Source organism: Zootermopsis nevadensis, unplaced genomic scaffold (assembly GCF_977971745.1).
Source record: "Zootermopsis nevadensis isolate Lab colony 2312 unplaced genomic scaffold, Znev_1.0 Znev_ptg000004l, whole genome shotgun sequence".
Lineage (NCBI taxonomy): Eukaryota > Metazoa > Arthropoda > Insecta > Blattodea > Termopsidae > Zootermopsis > Zootermopsis nevadensis.
The window spans coordinates 1,111,353-1,132,399 of NW_028259136.1; the positions used below are offsets into that span (position 1 = coordinate 1,111,353).

Consider the following 21,047-nt stretch of genomic DNA (forward strand, 5'->3'; position numbering starts at 1 on the left):
TAATAGGATCCACAAACTGTCTCCCTTCTCTATCCTTATATATGTCCTGCAACAGATCTGCATTCTGCCAGGCTGTCTACTGCAGTAGCATCTTCGATATGGAATATTCTGAGACTGAATATCAGTTCCAAATGTAATAGGAACAGTTTACTGTAGTTATTATATAAGGTGCTGAATGTTTGTCATTCATGGATTTAATCTGTGAATGGTTGTGTTGAATGAGTAACATAGAGATGTGCTACATTCGTATTTATTTCGATACATCCAAAAGAACAAGGAATAATGGACCAACACACTATTTCTCCACATAGCTGCCACAGCAATTAAGACATTTGTTCCAGTGATGAACTACATGTGGCTTCCAATGAAGAAATCATGTTTCTCTTCTACATGCTTCTGAGTGGATTGAAAAAGAAGTTGCTAAGAGCAAGGTCGAAGCAGTATGGAGGTGGTGCATGGTGTTGGAGAAGGATCACTTTCTCTGTGAGCAAGCCAAAATGTTTTAGGCTTCCATCAGTAGCAGTATGTTTTCATTGTTGCTGTGGTCCAGAAACTCCAGGAGAATGCAGTGTGCATCCCAAAATGTCAACACCACCTTCCCTGCAGAATGCAAGTTCTTGAAGTGTTTTGTGGGTGGTGTGTTTCAACTCTTAATGCTGCCTTTGATGTTGGGGTGAAGTGATGAATTTACCCAGGTTCACTGCCGGTGACAATGTGCCTGAGGAACTCTGTGCTTGGAAGAAGGTAATGTAATTACTTTATTCATGCATGTATTCAGATTTAATTAGAAGTCTAAATTTCCAAAAATTGACAATATTAGGTGTGTTTAAGGATGAGACTAGGGAACTTTCAGCATCTGCTGTAATAAAATTTAGAACATATTTTTACAATATAAATAAGTTTTATATTTAAGTATGTAGGTCACTGAATGTCTTGCCCCACATTTTTTCTGAGGAAAAGATTACAAAAACAGCTGAAATTTGGTATACAGGCCTTATTTACACTTTCTAGTCACCAAATTTCAACTATGATGAGAAGAATATGAGGCAAAACTTCTTGAGTAACCCTTGTTGTTTTCTGACGAGCAATCCTGTGGCTTTATTGTCGCTTGGTAAATATCATGTAACCCATTCTGTATGTGTGTATGTATATCCTAATAATGAGCTAGACTTGTGGGCCAACAGTTGCTGTGATGCACAGTGTTTATAATGCCATGGAGTAAAAACAATATTCTACATGTGATTTTAAATACCAAAAAGGCAATGATGAGTTAGAAATACACCACATCTTGGAAATGTGTAAAATATGTACTCAGTACATCAATATAATTTATTTAACATTTATTCTATATATAATGGACATTGGCAATAAAAATACATGTATAGCTGTAAATAAAAGACACGAAACTGTAATCTTAAAAAAGGTCAATTTTAAAAACGTTCTTGGAATACATGTAAATTAGTATCATACATTCTGGTGATGGTGTTGAGTACTCTTCTATATGTACTACAGATTCTTATCAATATTCTTACTACTATATAAACACATATACAATATTTATACTGTTCAACTTTTCTTTACAACTTCTTAAAATACATTCTTCGTTGCAAACTTCTTCAATGTTAAGGATCCAGGAGAGTAACTTCTCAGTTTTTATTATGTACAAATTCGCTACCTGGGTAATTGAGAATGGAGGTTAATGCAATGATTTATAATAGTAAGATAGGCTCATAAACCCTGTTTCAGGAAATGGATTTAAATACTTTTATCAAAAATACTATATGATTTGTTGCAATCCAGTTAGAATTAAATTAGTTTGTTCTATTATTATTTTAACTTTTATTCTATACATTCACAGGAAATCACAAAATTTTTGCAAACTTTTCAATGCACTGAATTCCTAGGGACAGGAAATTGTCAGAGTGATGGTTTTGGCAAGTGAACTGTCCAGCTAGCATTCAGCTTGGCAGATTGGGGGGGGGGGGGGGGCACTGCTGCCACCATATGTTGCATATCTATTTTCATCATGATTTTTTGTAGGTAAGTTATGCAAAAAGCAACCTGTCATTTTCCATGACTCATTTGCCTGTAAAATTGGAATAAAAGCACAAACTATAGAATAGCCATTTTTATCTGTGACAAGTTACATGTGTCAAAAGAAAATAATGACACTAATTTCTGGGTATGACAGTGGCAGCCATATCAATAAATCATTAACTGGAAAGAGTGTAATACAAGAATATTTTGGAACAAAAATTCAGATTATAAAATGACTATTACAAGGAGAACATGAACAATACAATTTTCCAACTGCAAAATTCATGCATAAAATCTCTATTCAAGAAACGGTTGTTAGAAACACTAGGTTTTCCAAAGCAGCTTTCTTTTCTGTGACTTGGAGACCCAGACCGTCACAAAAATTAGTTTATATATTTTATTACTCTTTCATCTTGTTTCCTGTTGAGTGACTTCATTAATGAAAAATTCCATTTTAAATTTCTTTAACAATGTATTAATTACAATGGCCACAACTGATGCAGATATTTCTGTCATCTGCTGTACTTGTAAATTATTGCACCACAATTTGAGAACTACTAACATGGCACAAAAGTAAAATTCCTTATTGTTACTGTTCAAGGAGGAAAGGCAATATTTTTTCTAATCAAATTTGTTTACTTTGAGGTAGTGCTGCAAAGCCTGAATATTAGCTAGGCAATTTGCTTGTATCTGGGCACTATGCAAATGGATTTCCTGATCATAGGTGAGTTATGTAAAACCTAATGCAGAAGGAAATGTGAGGACCAAGTAAGCAGTATTTGTTCACTGCACGTAACTAATCAACTTCAAGAAACTGCCAGTGGATCACATTTGTTTAGAATATTTGATGATAAAACAATCTGCTACGTGTTCCTCTGAAAATTACATTTTTTTAATTATACTATTAAAAAAAGCAATGTCAATCCCTTAAGGCAGCATGAAAATGGGACATTGATGATATTCAATGCAAGGTTCACAGTCTGTTTCTTGAATAAAATCACAGTTTATTAAGACCACAGAAGTGATGTATACCACAGGTAATCTTGTAATGTTTGTTCTTGTTAAAGGCATGCTGTGAAGAGGTGACATTTCACACAGTGGGATGCGGACCAATGGTGGAGTTTCTGAACACTGTAATCTTTGGATTCCATAAAAGGTAGGAAATTTATTGATCAGTCAAGCAACTATCAGCTTCCCGAGGACTCTGCCCATGGAGTTACAAATTTCTCACAAAAGAATACATATGACAATTAGTGATATCTGTATTGTTTTATGTTTAAAACCGAATTATTCACATTCACAAGCTCATGGTTTGGGTGTAATTGGGCAATATGTCATTCTTATCAGACACCAATTTTTGTGAACCACATTTCTCTTATTTATTTCATCCTTCCACTGTATGACCGATCATAACAAACATTTGGGTAAGAAAGAGGCAACAAGCTGTTGTGACGGCCTGCAGTAAGTGTATCTCTGCTTTTAGTATATCACACAAAACTTGAACTGTGAACAGTCACAAAGCAGCATAAGCAATGACGATACATGCATAGCGATTTCTGAAATGAGTGGAAAAAAACCTTATTTACTCTGTACATCATAGTTTCATCAAGAACTTGTTTGCTGTATGTTTTGATTAATTTTTGTGTTAAAATCAGATGTATGTTCAGAAATATTATTTTCACTGAACATTTTTGCTGCCTGTAGAAATGTGCTGCTAGCTTCTTGTGTCTGTTAGGAGTACCTTGATTCAGGTTTCATGGTCCCCTTTGCCTCTTCACTGGCACAGACTGTTCTTGGAATCAAACACCCCCAAAGTAATTGAGGAATGTTAGCTTGGGGGTGAATAAATATCATTTGAGGGAAATTGCTTAGGGCTGAACATATCTTTTCAGCTCAGGATGAATGTACATTACTGTGTCATATTATCTTTCTTCATTGTTTACTAATAACAGGTACTTTACTTGCCTTGGGCCAATTGGTAAATATATGCCCGTCATGCTGAATATAAAATTTTTCATGTGACTCTTGTTACATCTCGTTATACAAATTTTAAAACTTCTTCCCCATCCACCGACTCTGAGAGGGAATCACATATCTACCTGACAATTCCATCAAGCTCTTGGCTAGGTCAACAAATATTAATAAAAGGACATGATCAAAATGTACTGAAGAAGTGCAGTTTCATTGTGGTGCAATACTTCCTGAGATATCAGTTTCATAACAAAAGCTTGCATAAACCATTTAAATGTCCAAACTTAAATTCTGCCTACCTGTGCTTTATATTGGCAACTTAAATCTGTCCTCAAGAGATTCATTCACAAAATCAATCCAGTACATCAAAAATAATTTGGAATTGTTCTTTAATTAGCTCAGATGTGTGATTTTTAAGTATGGAATGTCTGAATATAGCTGAAATGTAACTGTGTCAAAGAATCCCCCCCCAATTGTGATGATTAAGAATAATGTGTTTTGAAGATGTCTTTCTTACTTATTATGACACTATTTTTCCTTTCAAATGCATAATTCATAGTAGAAATATATGAATTATATGACACTTTCCAGGCTGCACTAGAAACAGTATGGGAAAATACACAATATAAATACATACTAGCTGATCAACATTGATACCAGCTATCAGATTAAATGTATGGGGTCATGTCATGACTATGACTCTACTCTATAAATCTGATATTTTTGGCAAATAGCAGACACCTTATTAGCCCATCAGTAATTATGTTGGTTGAGGTCATGATAGTATCAGACCCAGACAGTTGCTAAAATACTACTATCCTACCAAACTGTGAGTTAGAAAGCGTGTGAATAAACACACTGTAAGGAATATAGAGTAAGCAAACCAACAACTATTAACACTATAATAGACACTATTGCCATACGCGTTTCGACCTCAAGGGGTCATCATCAGTGGCATCAGGGAAATTAATACATTTAGTCAAATGGTTCAAACGGGAATCAGAATTAAAAATACTAGATGCTGTTATTCACAGGAGTAGAACTTGCACTTAGCTATTGATCCCACAACTATAGCTCGCCGAGACCAGCTACGGCCACCGAACAATGGGATCAATAGCTAAGTGCAAGTTCTACTCCTGTGAATAACAGCATCTAGTATTTTTAATTCTGATTCCCGTTTGAACCATTTGACTAAATGTATTAATTTCCCTGATGCCACTGATGATGCCCCTTGAGGTCGAAACGCGTATGGCAATAGTGTCTTATTATAGTGTTATTAGTTGTTGGTTTGCTTACTCTATATTCTAATACACTACATGGTATGAAAAGTTTTAAGATACTGTAAGGGTTTATATTGCTAAAAAGTGGTCATAATACAGTAATAATTTATAAACTGATTTAATGCTTTAAACTGTAATCTCAAGGTTAGGTTAGGTTTGGGGAAAATTTAAAATGACACAATGAGAATTTATAAATTTCAGAAAAATTGCTATTCTAACAGGTACTAGTAATACCCAAAAGAGGCTGAAATAATCTTCAAGTGTCTCCAAACTTATGGTTTCATATATCATAATATGGCAACAAGGTTTCTGAAAGAATGAATATGGGTAAGGCAATATTTTTTCTTTCTCTGAAATGATCATGGGATTGAAAATAAATAATTCAGTATTCTCAACACCTGTAACATTATCTGAACCAAGACGATTTTCTCTTGTTCTCGCAACTGACCATTTAGGAGCTGTATTTTGCAGTTCTGTCCACTGCTTGTGCACAAATCCAACTACATTCTGTCTAAAATTCACTACATATATGTGTGAGAATAAATACATAATTATGGCATAAGCCACTGGCCTGAGCAGATCATTTAAACATATGCATTATTTTAAGGGAGCTACATTCCCTCCCGTGACATGACAATATTGTAATCTGAATTTACCTCCAGTTACAGTTTTCTGTTTGTAGTCGAGTATGACCAATTCGCATCATGTGTACCATCAGAAAGAAAGGATGTATGTAACTAGGTGAGAGAAAACAAAAATTAGCTTTGTCACAGCAGCCTTCTGGAATTGGGTATCTTCTTCTTTGGCGCTACAGCCCAATGTGAGTCTTGGCCTCCTCAACGACTCTCCGCCATCTGTTTCTGTCTCGCACCACCATCCTCCAATTTCTGCATCCCAACACACTTGCGTTCTCCTCCACTCCATCAACCCATCTGAGCTTTGGGCGGCCCCTCGTTCTTTGTCCTCCAGGATTGCTGTCAATGATTTTCTTTGGTGGGTAACTGTCTTCCATCCTAGCAACATGCCCTGCCCACCTTAGTCTAGCAGATCTAATAATACTCATGACGATAGGTTCCTTGTAGATTAAATAAAATTCTGCATTGTATCTCCTTTGCCATTGACCGTTTTCACTCACTGGCCCAATTATTCTTCATAGGACCTTTCTTTCAAAACCATCAATGATATGGATATCATTTTTTGTTACGGTCCATGTCTCATATGCATATAAGACAGGCTTTATCAGTGGAATTGGGTATACTGAACTGAAAAAGTTCATGGGATGTCACGTGATGGGTGAGCCACTCAGATTCTGGTACCTTTACAAACTGATAACTACAAATAGCTTCAGAAGCAAAACTGCAAATATAGTTGGTATAATAAGCCACACAAATTTGCAGCTGGTTGTAAAGAACTTAGCATGTTGAAGGTGCCAGTAAAAAGCCCTCATTTTATGCAACACTTTTCAAATGAAGGAAACTGATGGTCCTGATAATTTGGTTGCTATAATAAAATTGGCTGTACTCATTCTATTGAGGTTATAATGTAATTGTAATACATAAAACAAATGTATGCACTCTGATAACACTTGTTTACTTAACAGGTACAATTCAATGATCTTTCTTGCACTGTAAATTTCCATTTCTTGTAACAGGGTATGAGGATCATAGAAGTTACCTTTGCTGCACAGAATGTAGCATTTCAATGGTACTTGTGTCCATACTCTGTTGTAACTGAGGAATATTGTAGAATCCTAACATTGTTCCTGCAGGTAATGGAGCTGCCGCGTATGGGGGCACAGGGGCTGGGTTATAAAACTGCACTCCACGATCACCACGGTTCACTAGATGTTCATCATGTCCTGTGTTTGAGCTCTGATTTACATAGATATTGTGGGTTGCCATAGTGGCAGACACAACAGAGGGAAGAGTACTGTTACTTGCTGCTGCTGCTGCTGCTTCAGCTGCGGCTGCGGCTGCTGCCACCGCAATTTTGTTAGGATCTGGTTGGTGACTTGTGTTTATACCATGCCGACGTTTCATATGCTTATTGTAGTTGGGCCAATTGGTGAAGTGATGCTGACATTCCAAACAAGAGTATGGTCTTTCACCTGTGTGTTGACGGCGATGTGTCTGTAATAACACAACAAATTTTGTCTGTCATTAAAACACATTCATGGATAACATGCAACATTGACTTTACTGGAAGTAATCAACCAAAATTTAATTTAGTTTCTACTTAAACATGTCTTAACCCTTACAAACATGATGCCTCTACAGGCTATCTGCTGTACCAATTTCAAATATTCACTTTCAGCCTGCTAATTGTCCTTTATGTTAACCTCTGACACATATCATGTTTTTATTTTAGCAACAGATTCAAGATCAAATGACAGTATACTTTCCCCTGCAAAATCAGAATTCCACCACAAATGCTTTTGTAACACCTGAAATTAAGATAGCATTTATAAAAAAAAAAACTCTGAAAGACCATATGAACTTGTGTACATTTATTGTTAGCTGGGTATCTGGGAAGACAATATCGTGGATGGCAAGTTAAGACTTTGCACCTTCCAGTTTATTTGGCCTTCAGAATCCTATTGTAAACTATTGTACTTGTTTTATAATACTCCTATTTTTGTTCATGACTGCATCTTGTACCTGTTTCAGTTACTCCCAACTTGTCAAATCTAACATAGCATATACAGATTTCAGGTAGTCATAATATTATATTTTAAATCCTATACAAGAATGAACTTTACAAAGGTTTTATGTTTTTTAAAGACTTACATTTATTCAAAATTTCAGGACTCTACATTAAATGGTGCTACTTTCCTTCTGACCTCACATCAAACAGTTATTAATGGTTCAGATTTAAAAAGTACAAGTGTGATGTTCTTAATGAATTTCATTACAATTCAACATACTATTCAAATATTTTTATAAATCTTCAGAACCCCAAAACCACATGAACTTACCGTAAGTATACCCTTGAAGCGGAAACTTTTACCACAATATTCACAAGTAAAAGGCATTGCACCAGTATGGATACGATGATGCTCCCTCAATGTCCCTCGTTCACGGAACTGACGGCCACACACATCACACTGATGTGGTTTCGCACCTGTATGTACTGTTTGGTGTTTCCGCAACTGAAGTGGAGTCTTAAACCTGGATTCAAAATTATAACTCACAAAACAAAAGCCAACTGGTGAAACCTGCCCAGCATATATTTAAACTGATTTTATGACAAAAGAGTAAATAATTTCAAATTTGTCTCAAAATCTGTAATAATGAGAATGTAAGAAAGCAATTTCTAACAGACTTTCTTTTCTATGGTTTTAAGGAATAATTTAAGTTGACACAATCCATTATCTACATAGACTAATTCATTTATTACTATCTTGCAGATTCAGAAGGATGAAAAAACTTAGTACAGAAAGCACAAAGTCAAATTTTAAAAGCTGGGAAATACATGCTTCATATACCATGCACAACCAACTTAAGGTGTTAGAGGAATTGTTATACTCACCCCTTATTACATACAGGACAGGAATGGGGTTTGTCTGATGAATGTGTGAGCAGGTGGGCATCCAGATTACCCTTTTGGATAAAACTCTTGCCACACTGGTCGCATGTGAAATTACGAATCCCTGTGTGGATTCGTTTGTGTGTAACTAAGTTTGGTTTTGTTGAAAACCTATAGAAACAGCATACCATCAGCAAGCTTATCATTTATTTATTAATCACTAACAGAAGTCCTGTCAATAAAACCAATCAACTGCTGACACATTAAACTGCATGAGCCATAAATTATATTTTCTTTCTGTTTTGTTAAATATAAAATGTTTCAAATACAAGTTGTGTATATTATAATTAGATGTGTGGACTATTTCTTGTGCACTGCTAGCTTTTGAGAGTTTTGGTAACTTCAATTTGGGGTTAATGTTCATTATGAATAACTGTGTTGACTTGGGCCAAAATTAAATTCTGTAGATAAGCATGAATATGGATGGAACACATGGATGCAGGGGTAGGCTCAATCTCATTATGCTATTCATTTCTCCATTTAATGCAAAACTTTTTTCTTCACCCAAGACATTTTCACTTTATGTAGGTCATCTGCCAACCAAGCCTCACCATATATTCTGACATACCACAACTACTACTCAGTTTATTTTCATGTTCTTCCTTAGGTGCAACATCTTTCCTAACCTATTGCTCCCATTGTCACCCTCTTGGCCTTTTACTTTTATATTCAAAACCTCCTTTGAGATTCTATATTCAAGCATTTATCCTTAAAACATGTCCAAACCATCTTCCTGTTGTCAATTTGTCATCCAAGATATTTATCCCTCCTAAAGCCTGACCCCAAATTCACATCATACGAGGGGGGCAACATTCAAATGCAAGAAAACTTGTCAGTGCAAAGCTCAGAAGGGACCCAGTCCCTAGCACATCCAAGGATGCGAAGGTCTGACAAGAACCCTGGAAATGACAGCTAACAGGCTATGGCAAATCTATGACAGGACAAGGAAGTTAATAGTGGATTTTATTTAAACTTGCTTTCAAGAAATAACCAGCTCAAAACTACACCTCGCACATGACTGCTACAGAGTATACAGTCCTTTGTTGATCACTGCACCTTTTGCTTGAATGCCTAAACGAAATATTTCATAACTGTACTCACCGCTTATCACACTGGTCACAGGGATATCTATTTTTCACTTCTTCAGGTTGATGGGACCGGTTGTGAACATAGAGTGCACTCTGTTGGCGAAAGGTCTTGCCACATTCTGAACAGACAAATGGACGTGCATCTGAATGCGTGGCACGATGTGACTCAAGAACTTTCTTGTTTGAAAAACATTTTCCACATTCTTCACAGCTGTAATTATACAATTATCACTGATTTTCAAAGCCTTTATTATTCCAAAGGCAAGCATGAAAGCATAAAGCTTATGTTTACACCCAATATAAATATGGGATTGCCATTATACACAAAAACCATGCAAAGTAAAAGATAAAAAGTTTCACTCCATGAAAGTGTTATATGGGATGTAAGCACTATGTGGAGATATTTGGTGCTCTGATGCTGGATAAAGAGATGCTAGTATGCAACAAACAGGAAGATGGGTGGGCCACAGAGCTGATATGGACATGTCAGGAATCTAATCTCAGCCACCCAGCCCATAACCAGACAATTTGCTGACCTGGTCCATGGTAAAAAGTATATGTGAAAGTGAATGTCACTTAACTAAGGAACAGTGCACAGAAACAATATTGCGACATGCAAGATACAGACAACTAGTGACTGATGCTACGCAGAAATTAAAAACTGATTTTCATGACTATCTGCATTCAGTCCACAAATTATTCATGAATGGTTCATGCAATTTTCAAGACATTCTTATACATCTTTACACAAATGGCATTGCTTCAAGTTTTAGTAGCTTAAAAGAACATACCAGAATTTCATATGGTTGCGATGCCGCCGTACATGACTAACAAAACCATAGTACTTAATGTAAACCTTGGAGCACTGAGCACACATAAACCGAGGAGCTTGATTGTGATCTGTCTGGTGATGTGTACGCAGTGCTTGCATACTTGGTAATTCCTGTAATACAGATCAGGTTTCTTTAGTAAAATGTTGTTTCCTTAAATTTGAAGTTCAGTAACATTGTCACTTAACACTTTACAATGAAGCTGTCATGGTGATTTGACGTCAGTTGTTCAAGATGGACAGCATGTAAGCAACTACACAGGATGGTATTGGAAATTCATTAAGCTGTAAAATTACCAATATCATATTTCTTATCAGGAAGTTGGCAACCAATAAGAAATGCTGTAATGATCTGATAGTTTCTTCGACGGTAGTCTCATAATTTTGTTTAAGGGTTTGATGGTTGGGTCACAGATGTTGTTATTAGCAGGTTTTTGTACTACATTTCAATTCTGAATTTATTCCTCATCAGTGTTTCTGGATTGCTTATTTGGGTTTTGTTCCATGTATTTATTTTCTACTTCCATTTATTTTAATTTTAGGTCTTTTAATGCATTTCTACTATTTAATTGTAATTTTCCCTACTATCTCCTGTTGACAAAACCTGATTTCAGGAGGTTATATAGATGAAGTTATACTGACTTAAGTTGTCCAACGATTAAGGTTAGATCTTTCTATCAGATCCAACTGAGTAGGTGCCCCTCCTCCCCTTTTAACCTGAGGATGGAAGCAGATCCAGCTTCTGAAATGTAGTGGTCTTTTTTAAAACAAAGACAATGGACATAGTCCAAGAATTAGTGATCCCAACAAAACTTTACATTTATTATAGGTATAAGTATTTTATATATATTACTTATTCATATTCTTCTATAGAAAGTTAATTTATTTCTAATATCTGAAGCATCAGTTTGGTATTTCTTGATAGAAGTTACAAAGATAAATTATCAATAAACAATTCCAAATTTCTGCAGTCAGTGAATACTCTCAGTGATTAAAAATTTTACAACTGTAGTTTGAGTATATTTTGGTTTGAGTTTTATACATAAATAATACTTTTAAAAGTACAGGTAAACCTCGATTTACGCCACAGATACGTTCCTGGACGAACCGGCGTAAATTGAAACTCTTTTTATAATGTAAATCAATGGGAAGTCAATTACATGCCTTCCCGGCACCCAAACATTGACGACTTAAATTCCTCAAAAACTGACTTTGCCTTATCTGTGATAGCAATTTCAGTCAAGGGAATGTTTTTTCGATTCATGTCATCCACCCATAGCAACAGTAATTTCTCCATTCTTTCTAAAAGTTTAATTCTGCTATAACTCACTTGCGTTGCACTTACTCTCGTAACCTGTTGCATTCACTGTTTGGTAGTCACAGTGGAAGGAGGCAACTTCATACTTCTGCACACATTACGATGGGTATCACCACCTTCTCAAATGGGCGAAGTAATGGACCAATGGATGAATGACAAGGACACCCAATGTGATGATACCAGAGGTCAAGTGATCTTAGCTTACACAAGGTAAGATAACTAGTCCTCTGCAGTACTCTTGATTTTCTACTGACAGCCAACACTTTATGTCTTTTCATATTTTGCATATACAGTTCAAATTAACTTTTAGGAGACCTGACTGAAGCATTCTTGGTAACAGTAGGGGCAGTAATTCAAAACTTCAATCTTAAAAGTAAATTCAGTACTCAACACATTTCACATATTATTAACATTCCAGTTTTAAAGCTAAAAATCTATGGTACAGACTTAAAGACTATGAAGACATTTAAGTTTGCCACTACAAGCTGAAATATAGATTGTTCATGGGGGGGGGAGAAGAAACTACGATGGTAGGTAAGCTAAGAAAAATGTAAGGGGGCTTTAAACTGCATCCTGCTCCTACATATGAAGCAATCTTTTTATTGTGATCACTAAGGGGCATTTATAAGAATTATTGTTTGTTACATTGTCTTGTGATTGCTAATAAACTGCAAAAAAAGTTACCTGAGAACAATCAGTACACATCCACGGATATTTTTCCCACCCATCCCGACGTTTCCTAGGGGATGATGGATCATCCAGTTGCTGTTCTTGTTCTTTGTTTTCTTCCTCTTCCTGTGCATGTTCTTCTTCCTGTTGGTGGTCCAGTTCTTCCAATTCCAGCTTAACTTCGTGCTCCTCTGTTTCCTGTTGCTCCTGCTCCTGTTTCAGTTGCTGTTGCCGCTTAGAATCTGACTGAGCAGCTTTTGACCTACCCCTGCGTGTCTTCCTGCCAGTTGTAGGACGCCCCGTTCTCTGCCTTTCTTTCTCTTTTATATACTGCTAAAAATAAATAATTTGAACATAAGCACTTCTAATGGATGCTGTCTGTAAGACCTTCTGTAGTAAAATTTTAACTGTCATATTTTGCTATGATTCAAAGTTACCAATTTAATAAACTGCATTTTAGAGTTTTTGAGAACAACCAACTTGAATCACATTCAGAGCTGCTAAGTTTTAAAAGTATTAGATTTGCAGCTACTGCAACTAAGTTCTAAATTCTGAAATTCATACTTTAGGACATAAATGGTATTTCCTAATGTCCCTCCTACTACAATAACAGTTACCTTCACATGGTACACCCATTTTCACAGAAAGCACTGGCAATCTATCATGGTAGCATAATTAATATTATTCCCATTCTTTACTTCATTCATCTGTCCTAGGAATATAAGAATTTGTTTGAATGGTCTACATTTCATGAAAACAAACCACAGTATATCATTCTACAATTGTGGGATGACCAGTGTAATGTATTACATTACAGATATGTTTCATTAGCCAGCTGATGTAAAATGATTGTCTGATGTTTGTGGAAGGATATAAAGGGTAGAATGCATCTCTGAAAGTATTGCCTACCTTAATGCCAACTTAACCTTGACACATGGCGGCCTTAGAAACTGGACCATAATTAGGTTACTTTAGTTCTTTACGTTTGTTTTATTAGTTTATCTTAGGAGTTGATCACCTACAACCACGGCAAATGAGTAAACTTTAAACCTACCCATCAATCAAATCAAATTTGTGTCTGCAGAATTACTATCATTATTTTAACTCAAGTCTCAAATACTGTCATTTGACTGAGTAAGCAAACCAACTGAAGGAGAATCTCCATTCACATAATAGAAACTCTTCCTTTTTGGTTCCCACATTTGATTTTATAAAACAGTTTGTACAACACTTCCACACAACTGTATTACTTTCTTCCCTGTTCACCTGTTCCTGCCGCACTTGTTGCTGTTCCTCCAGTAATTGCTGAGCACACCTGACTGGCACACGACGCTTACGTCTTGATGACAGCACAGGTAATGAATCGGATGCTCCACTTGCATCACCCTCTGAAACAGAATCTCACAGCTAAAGACCAATCCCCATATAGTGCATGCATGTATGTGTGCGTGCGCGCGCACACACATTTTGCTATTAATCGTTCGGTCCCTCAAAGTTAAGCCAGAATTGTGTTCTGACCATACTTTCTTGGTCTGTTTCTGGTCTTGTACTTATGATTTTCAACTTTTTCTGACAAATGGACAGTAAAACAGCAGTAGGTTTTCTGAGGACCACTCCCCTTCATGTCTCACATTGCACAGTGAAAATTATAGTATAGAGATCTATTACTATTTCATATAAATGTTTGTGATATATAATTAATGCCTATATATAGTATTAAAATCAAAGAGATGTCCTAACCATGCACATTTAACATCTGTAATTAAAATTTATGCACGAGGGATTATCAACAATTTTAAGTTGTCAGACATGTCTTTCACAGATCTGGAGTTTGTAACATGGCTTCGATTCCCCATTTCTGAGGGTGCAGAGACCTACCCCAAAACTCTGTGTCCTCTTCCTCACCATTCAGCCAGTCACACCATTAAATGCCGCAAAAGGGAGAGAGGAAAAACAGTAGTAATGTTCAACACAAACTACTTAGTCCCTAAAAGGAGATGAAAAACGAAAAAAGTTGCTAGTTGTAAAATAGCACTTACTCCATTTTGTAGTAAGATATACACAACACTAACTACTTACAGACCAGCATAAATTAAGCTGTGGGCTGGTACTGGTCCATGGCCTACCAGTCGATAAACTGTCCTTTATGGTAATTCACTGCAATTAATGCTTAGTAATTTAATATGCCTACCTAGAATTCAAAATAAATGTATTGTTTACAGTTTCAAATCTTTATAATGTGTAATATAAAAAAATATGTTGTTGCATTTACCACTGTACTCTATGAGTTGTAAATACCAATACAATTTGATCACGTAACTGAATTTGTCTGCATTAATTTCAGTGTTCCTCTCCTTAAAATATTCAGACATTAGGACAACAGTCATGATGCTGAAATTTAAATTGTTTAGATGTGAAGATAATTCATATACTGTCAACAGACTGTATGTATGAGGAGTGATCCAAAAGTAACAGAACTAAAAACAACTCAGTGAAAGTAAGTTGCTTCCATAAATGTCATTACTGTCTTATAAAACACACTTTGCACCTTTATATGTTAACCCAAACTAATTTTTTAAACTATCAAGACATAAAAACCTTTCATATTCTCAGATTCAATATGATGGTCTCAAGATGTTGTTTTAACTTTCAGGAATACAGTAATCATGGCAGTGTATGGTCTCTATCGTACTGTTCACTGGGAATTCCACAGCAACAGCAGTGTGCAGATATGTTATCATATCCATTAGACATCTTCTACTAATGTAAATCATGGACAATATCATGAATCACTTTACATTACACCCATACAAGCAGGAAAGTTTCTCAAGCAGGTAAAATGGTAATTTTTATGTGCGTTGTCATACTGTTGGGTTCATTTCTGATTAACATATTTTAGAAGATGTTTTAATATTCTGCTAAATTATAATTAAACCTTTCTGAACATAATATTCCCCATTGCAAATATCTGTCTATTTTTACTTGAATGCACAAAAATGGCCAACATTTCTGTACATATTTTTACAAATACAGTTACATCTGCACCTAACTAAGGGACTCGCAGGGGTGCACAGTCAACTTCATACTCCAACCTAGGGAAAGAAATGTCTCAATATCTGTTTGGCAGAAGACAAGTTAGAACTACAACTGTTCTGGACATGGCAATGAATAAAATTACCTCAATATCCATATTGGTGCAAACTCAGTACATGCAGACTGAAAACATTTACCTTAACAGAGTTACTCCTTCAACATTTATCAAACACTTTTCTGCAAAATCTGACTTTTACATTATTTGTGCATGAATTATGAATGTATACATATTCATACAGTCAAAAGGAGAGGAGAGGAGAAGAGAATATTTGATGTTTGTGTAACTTTACCAATAATACTAAATAAAAGGGTCATAGAGTAACAATTCCAGCATCTTTGCTGTTATAAATAATTGGAACATCAGTCACATTGGACATGGAAGAAAATGACCCGCATGCATGGGGACTAGAAACAACTAATAATACAAAACTAATACTTGACACACTTCACACGGCCTAAGTTAAACTTCTACAAAGTCCATGTGTGATAGAGCACTTATCACTTCTAGTTAAAATGCTCACAATGTGGATCTTTGGCCTACCCAGCACTCCATTATTTCTTATTTAAAATTTTTAACTGCTGAAAATATTTTTCTCAACAGACCACTAGAGCAATGCAATTTTTAAAATTATGGTCCATGATTAGGAACAATAGATGTCTCAGATGGTTATAGACAGCTTTTAACACTATTAATCTCTTAAAGGAATTTAATATATGATGACCTTAAATGTGAAGATGACAACCTTATGGGACACTGCACCATGTAGTCTCATAAAGGTCAACTTCTACAAGACTATACGGCACAATCAGAAGGTTGGCATCTCCATACTCAGCACTGCAAGAACCCAAAATCTAAATATATCTAACAATGACATTAATTTGTATCTTGATATGAGCTGCTCACATATAAAACCAGAAATGCATCATTAAATTCAAGGAGGTAAGTTATATTCAGAATTATAACACAATCTATTTTGATTCTTAAATATGAAATCTGAAGAGTTGACAAATGTTAAAAAGAGAAGAAATGGTGCCAGTAACTGTGTAACTTGCCTGAAAAGTGTCAGCTGTTATCTATCACCTTACAATTTCCATTCAGGCATCAGCATCTGCAATAAGTCCAAAATGGAGTAAAAACTAAAGTTAAGATCATTAAAATAAAAAATTAATGTAACGAAAGCTGGCAACCTATTTAAGATAGCTGAAAAAGTGTAGATCAACTCTCCAGCAAAATTTTGAAAGTAAATTCATGGTTCCCTATTTTATCATAAAACCTCCCAACACATGTAGTTAGTTACATGACATAATCCATTACCTCTTTATGTTATCATTGTCTCTGGTTTAAGTTTTTATTTCTGGTACTAGAAACATCCCCCTACTTGGACCTACTTACTTTAAGTTCATCCTGGTAGTATACAAAGAAACTTTACAGAATTTATATTTTTTATTCCTAATGCCATTGTCAAGCCCTGACTATGTTATTATTGTTATGTTGATATTTTTAGTCATTTTCATTACATTACACTGTTGAATTGAATTTTACGTATATGACTTTGTATATTTAAAAACCATTTTAAATAAGCTGTCTACAAAGCCTGGCTATTTTGATGCTACTGATGTTACACTTTAGCACACTATCCTGGTAGAATAAGGATGAGTCTCAACCTACTCAGGCATAGTTTACTTTTAAACCTAAACTGTATACAGGATGCACATGGCCAAATGCTGAGGCGACTTTACTGTGACAAACAAGCTTTTAAGTTCAATTTATTATTACAACCATAACATTTTACTAATTTTAAAAGTTAAAATATCTATTTAATTGTTCCTACAAATGATTTCCATACAGCAGTGATGACCTGAAAGCTGCTTAACCAAAGCTTCTTAGAAGTACTGCATGAATCACTTGTTTTAATGCTAACATGTCTGGATGAGGACAGCAGAGACTTTTACTTCAGAATGTTACTGCAACAGAATACAAGGAACAATTCTAAACTGTGCCAATGACAGTTGTTTTTTACTTACACAGTCTAAGAGTAACAAACACAAGGAAACTAGGGATAATTTGACAAATTCAGAAACAACATAAATGGAAGGAAATAAAAAATATAAAGGACAAAGAGTATGAGAAAACTAAAAGTCTACAATGCTAACAGAGGTACAAAAGTAAATTCAACTATGACAGCAGCCTAGGAGCATATGTGATATTAGCAACTTTCTATCAGCTACTGAAATTTGTAGATAACATGGTTTTGCTGCTGTGCTGGAAACTAGATTACAGAGATCATTCAGATGGAGGTTTGTGTCCTAAATCATTTATAAAACACATTTTATTTATGAAGTTAAATTTAAAACATACTCTTTCATATGTATGAAAGTTCAACTAGTTTTCAGTCTCATAACCAGTGATGATAATTCAATTGTCAAGGCAATGACCTGTGTACTAGAAATCATATTTTTCCTTTGCAGACATGAATAGAACCACCCAAAGGACCAACTAACAGCATAGCAATAAGCAATGGGAGTGCTATCCCAGAGGGAAAGGCAGTCAGAGCATGAAGTTGACCATTTTCCGTCTAATCTCACAATGTGTGGAAACTTACCTTCACACCTTTCTTACATTATATAACGATGTTTACGTACCCAGATGTCCTTTCTAATGTCTAGCACTTGGTTCTCCCATCTCAGTCCTACCTCACCTCTTTGGTATCAATTAAATGTGAACATGTACAAAAACTTACTTTGTTCACCACCTGCTCCCTGTGTGTCAGACAGTACACATTCAACCAGCACTGGAGGGCCTGGATCTACACTTGCTTCCTGAAACAATTCACATACTGATCAAATAGATACAGTAATTCAGCTGTAAGAAAGTTGATAAAATATCATACGAATTACGATGCATAGAAGGTTATGTTAGTATATATCACTGTTCTTTTAATTGTCACGTGATGGACTAAGCATAAAAGATGTTTGTATGGTATAACAGGGAACCTGCACTTAATCAATGCCTGTATTAAGCAAGCAGTAAATGAAGACTAATCATTTATCACATTATTCAAACTCACTTATGGCAAAAATACCTTCAGGTCTTCATAAATTATTATTATGTTCAGATACTACAAATAAAAAACCATTATACTATTTTTTAAAGAGAGGAATTTTGATAAAGTAACTGCAATAAAGGGGTATATATATGTAATGAATAACAAATACATGCCTATGAAGACTGATTTTCTCTACAGAGGAGGTTTATTTTGAAGGAAAAAATGTGATAAACAAGTGTGTGCTATTTCTAATCAGGTTTTGTGTGCACTTTACAAAACACAATTTCCTCTATTAACATCATATCTTTTAAAAGTCCACACTTCTGTCTGTATTATGTTATCATGTAACAACAGTATTTACAGTTCTGTAGAATTCTGGTTACTTTATATGTGTAGGAGAGATGTACATTACCTTCAGTTTCCAACATAGCATGTCTAAAAACAGAAATGGTAGGTGGTAGTGATACAGCTCCATGCATTAACGCTGCCACTAGATGGAAGTGGTCAACTTTATGTCCTGGTTGACAGCTTCATAACAACAGATTTGTATCTTCAGCCTAATGCACCATACCTTTGGCATTCGTTTGTTTTTGTGATGGAGAAAATACAAAGTCACAATATGAAAGGAAGATTGTCTGAGTGAAGTGATATATTATTGGAAGAAAATAAATAGTTCTTGAATGTGGCAACTTAAGTAGGTTTTACTGAAAAGATTATGAATGTTTCCATCATCCAATACATAACCATTCATACTTTAAATATTTTGTCATAGGAATGGTGACAGGATATTGTAACCAAGAGGTAGGAGGAATACTATTAAAGTAAGGGGTTTAGCTTATTTCCAAGACATTCCTTATACATGACTTAAATCATTGGGCTCACATATTTATAATGTGAAAAAATATATATAATTCACTAACTGTCCAAATTCTACTTACAGTTTCCAGCTTGGGCAGTTTGTACTATACCAAAAAAATTCAAAGACTGAAGGGACCTCACATTCAGAAAACTTCTTGAAGAAAGCAATGTATGATCCAAGAAGTAAAATATTTCCACTGAGATTCTGTGGTAACTGCACACGATTTTAAATGAAAAAATGGGTGACAATTTAGAAGTACTCTCTTACTTCTTCCAAGAATGAACTGCAATCATGATCTGATTCATGCTCAGGTTTAGGTCTGTCTTCCTCTATATCTACCTCCTCTTCTTTCTTTGCACCAGGATAAATCATATGAAGTGTAACCTGTGCTTGTGAAGTTGTCTCAAAGAAGTCGGAGAACTGATCTAATTTAGCACAGCAATCCAGACAAACTGTCTTGGGCAGTGAATCCTTGGGATACAGCTGAAACAGAGTTGAATTTCTCAGCAGTAGCAACAAAACATTTAATTAGAGAAAAAACAATACAATTATTCAAAACTTGTTAACATACATATCAAAATAAAAACCTGTACAACATAATACAGAATTTCACATGAAACAAAATCATCTCCTTCACAATTAAACTGTTGTACACCAGTAAGTCTAAAATAAAGAAATGGACAAAACCAGTATTTTCAATCATCACCTATAGCAGCAATATAAAATGCTACCCTAACAATAATCTACTTACAGGTATAATAGACACTGACACAAATTATAATTTCAATATCCTAGGTTAGAACTATTTATCTTTCACTGCAACTAAGAATAAAGGCAAGATAAAGAAACATTAAATGTCTAACTTACAAACCTCTATCTGCAAACATTTTGTAATTTTTGTTTCCAGGCTCAATTTGTGGCCTTCATCATCATAAATTCCTACAAAGTAATCTTTCTTCACAGCACAAAGACGACATAAATTCTCATCTCCCATATCGTCCATAAACGAAAGTTTATATTACTGTGGCATTGTAAATAACAACACAAATTTTTAAATTAAGTTTTATATTACACCGCTGCTGAATTTATTTACAAATTTCGACGTCCTCAGAGCTATCTTTCTTGGACGCTCATTATAGATGGCGTTACTGCGGCCATTTCCTTTCAAATTTTTAAAATATAAGGAAAATTATTCAGAATGCGCAAAAATGTGCTAGAATTAACCGTCTTAACTGTAGTCGATCAATGATTTTGTAACATTATATTTTGTA

General features: G+C 35.2%; 1 protein-coding gene and 1 long non-coding RNA gene across 4 annotated transcripts; one reads left to right on the plus strand and one right to left on the minus strand.

Annotated features, from left to right (window-relative positions):
* Positions 1-38: 38 nt before the first annotated feature.
* LOC147874812 (uncharacterized) lies at positions 39-18,613 on the plus strand. 2 transcript variants are annotated; one of them, XR_015533638.1, is made up of 6 exons: positions 39-744; positions 3,105-3,193; positions 12,168-12,318; positions 15,431-15,611; positions 16,574-16,810; positions 18,340-18,613. It is a non-coding gene; the product is annotated as an uncharacterized LOC147874812 (long non-coding RNA). The 2 variants fall into 2 exon arrangements; XR_015533637.1 differs by lacking the exons at positions 15,431-15,611; positions 16,574-16,810; positions 18,340-18,613 and having other exon boundaries at positions 12,168-12,791.
* LOC110837529 (uncharacterized) lies at positions 1,289-20,987 on the minus strand. 2 transcript variants are annotated; one of them, XM_087342795.1, is made up of 10 exons: positions 20,648-20,987; positions 20,044-20,259; positions 18,612-18,690; positions 14,044-14,165; positions 12,793-13,107; positions 10,753-10,904; positions 9,975-10,172; positions 8,817-8,984; positions 8,263-8,455; positions 1,289-7,417 (listed from the first exon to the last, which is right to left on the minus strand). In XM_087342795.1, exons 1-10 carry the CDS (start codon positions 20,777-20,779, stop codon positions 6,959-6,961), a joined length of 2,034 nt encoding a protein of 677 aa, XP_087198921.1. In that variant the 5' UTR covers positions 20,780-20,987; the 3' UTR covers positions 1,289-6,958. The 2 variants fall into 2 exon arrangements, with proteins under 2 accessions (XP_087198921.1, XP_021935441.2); XM_022079749.2 differs by having other exon boundaries at positions 12,793-13,110.
* Positions 20,988-21,047: the final 60 nt, after the last annotated feature.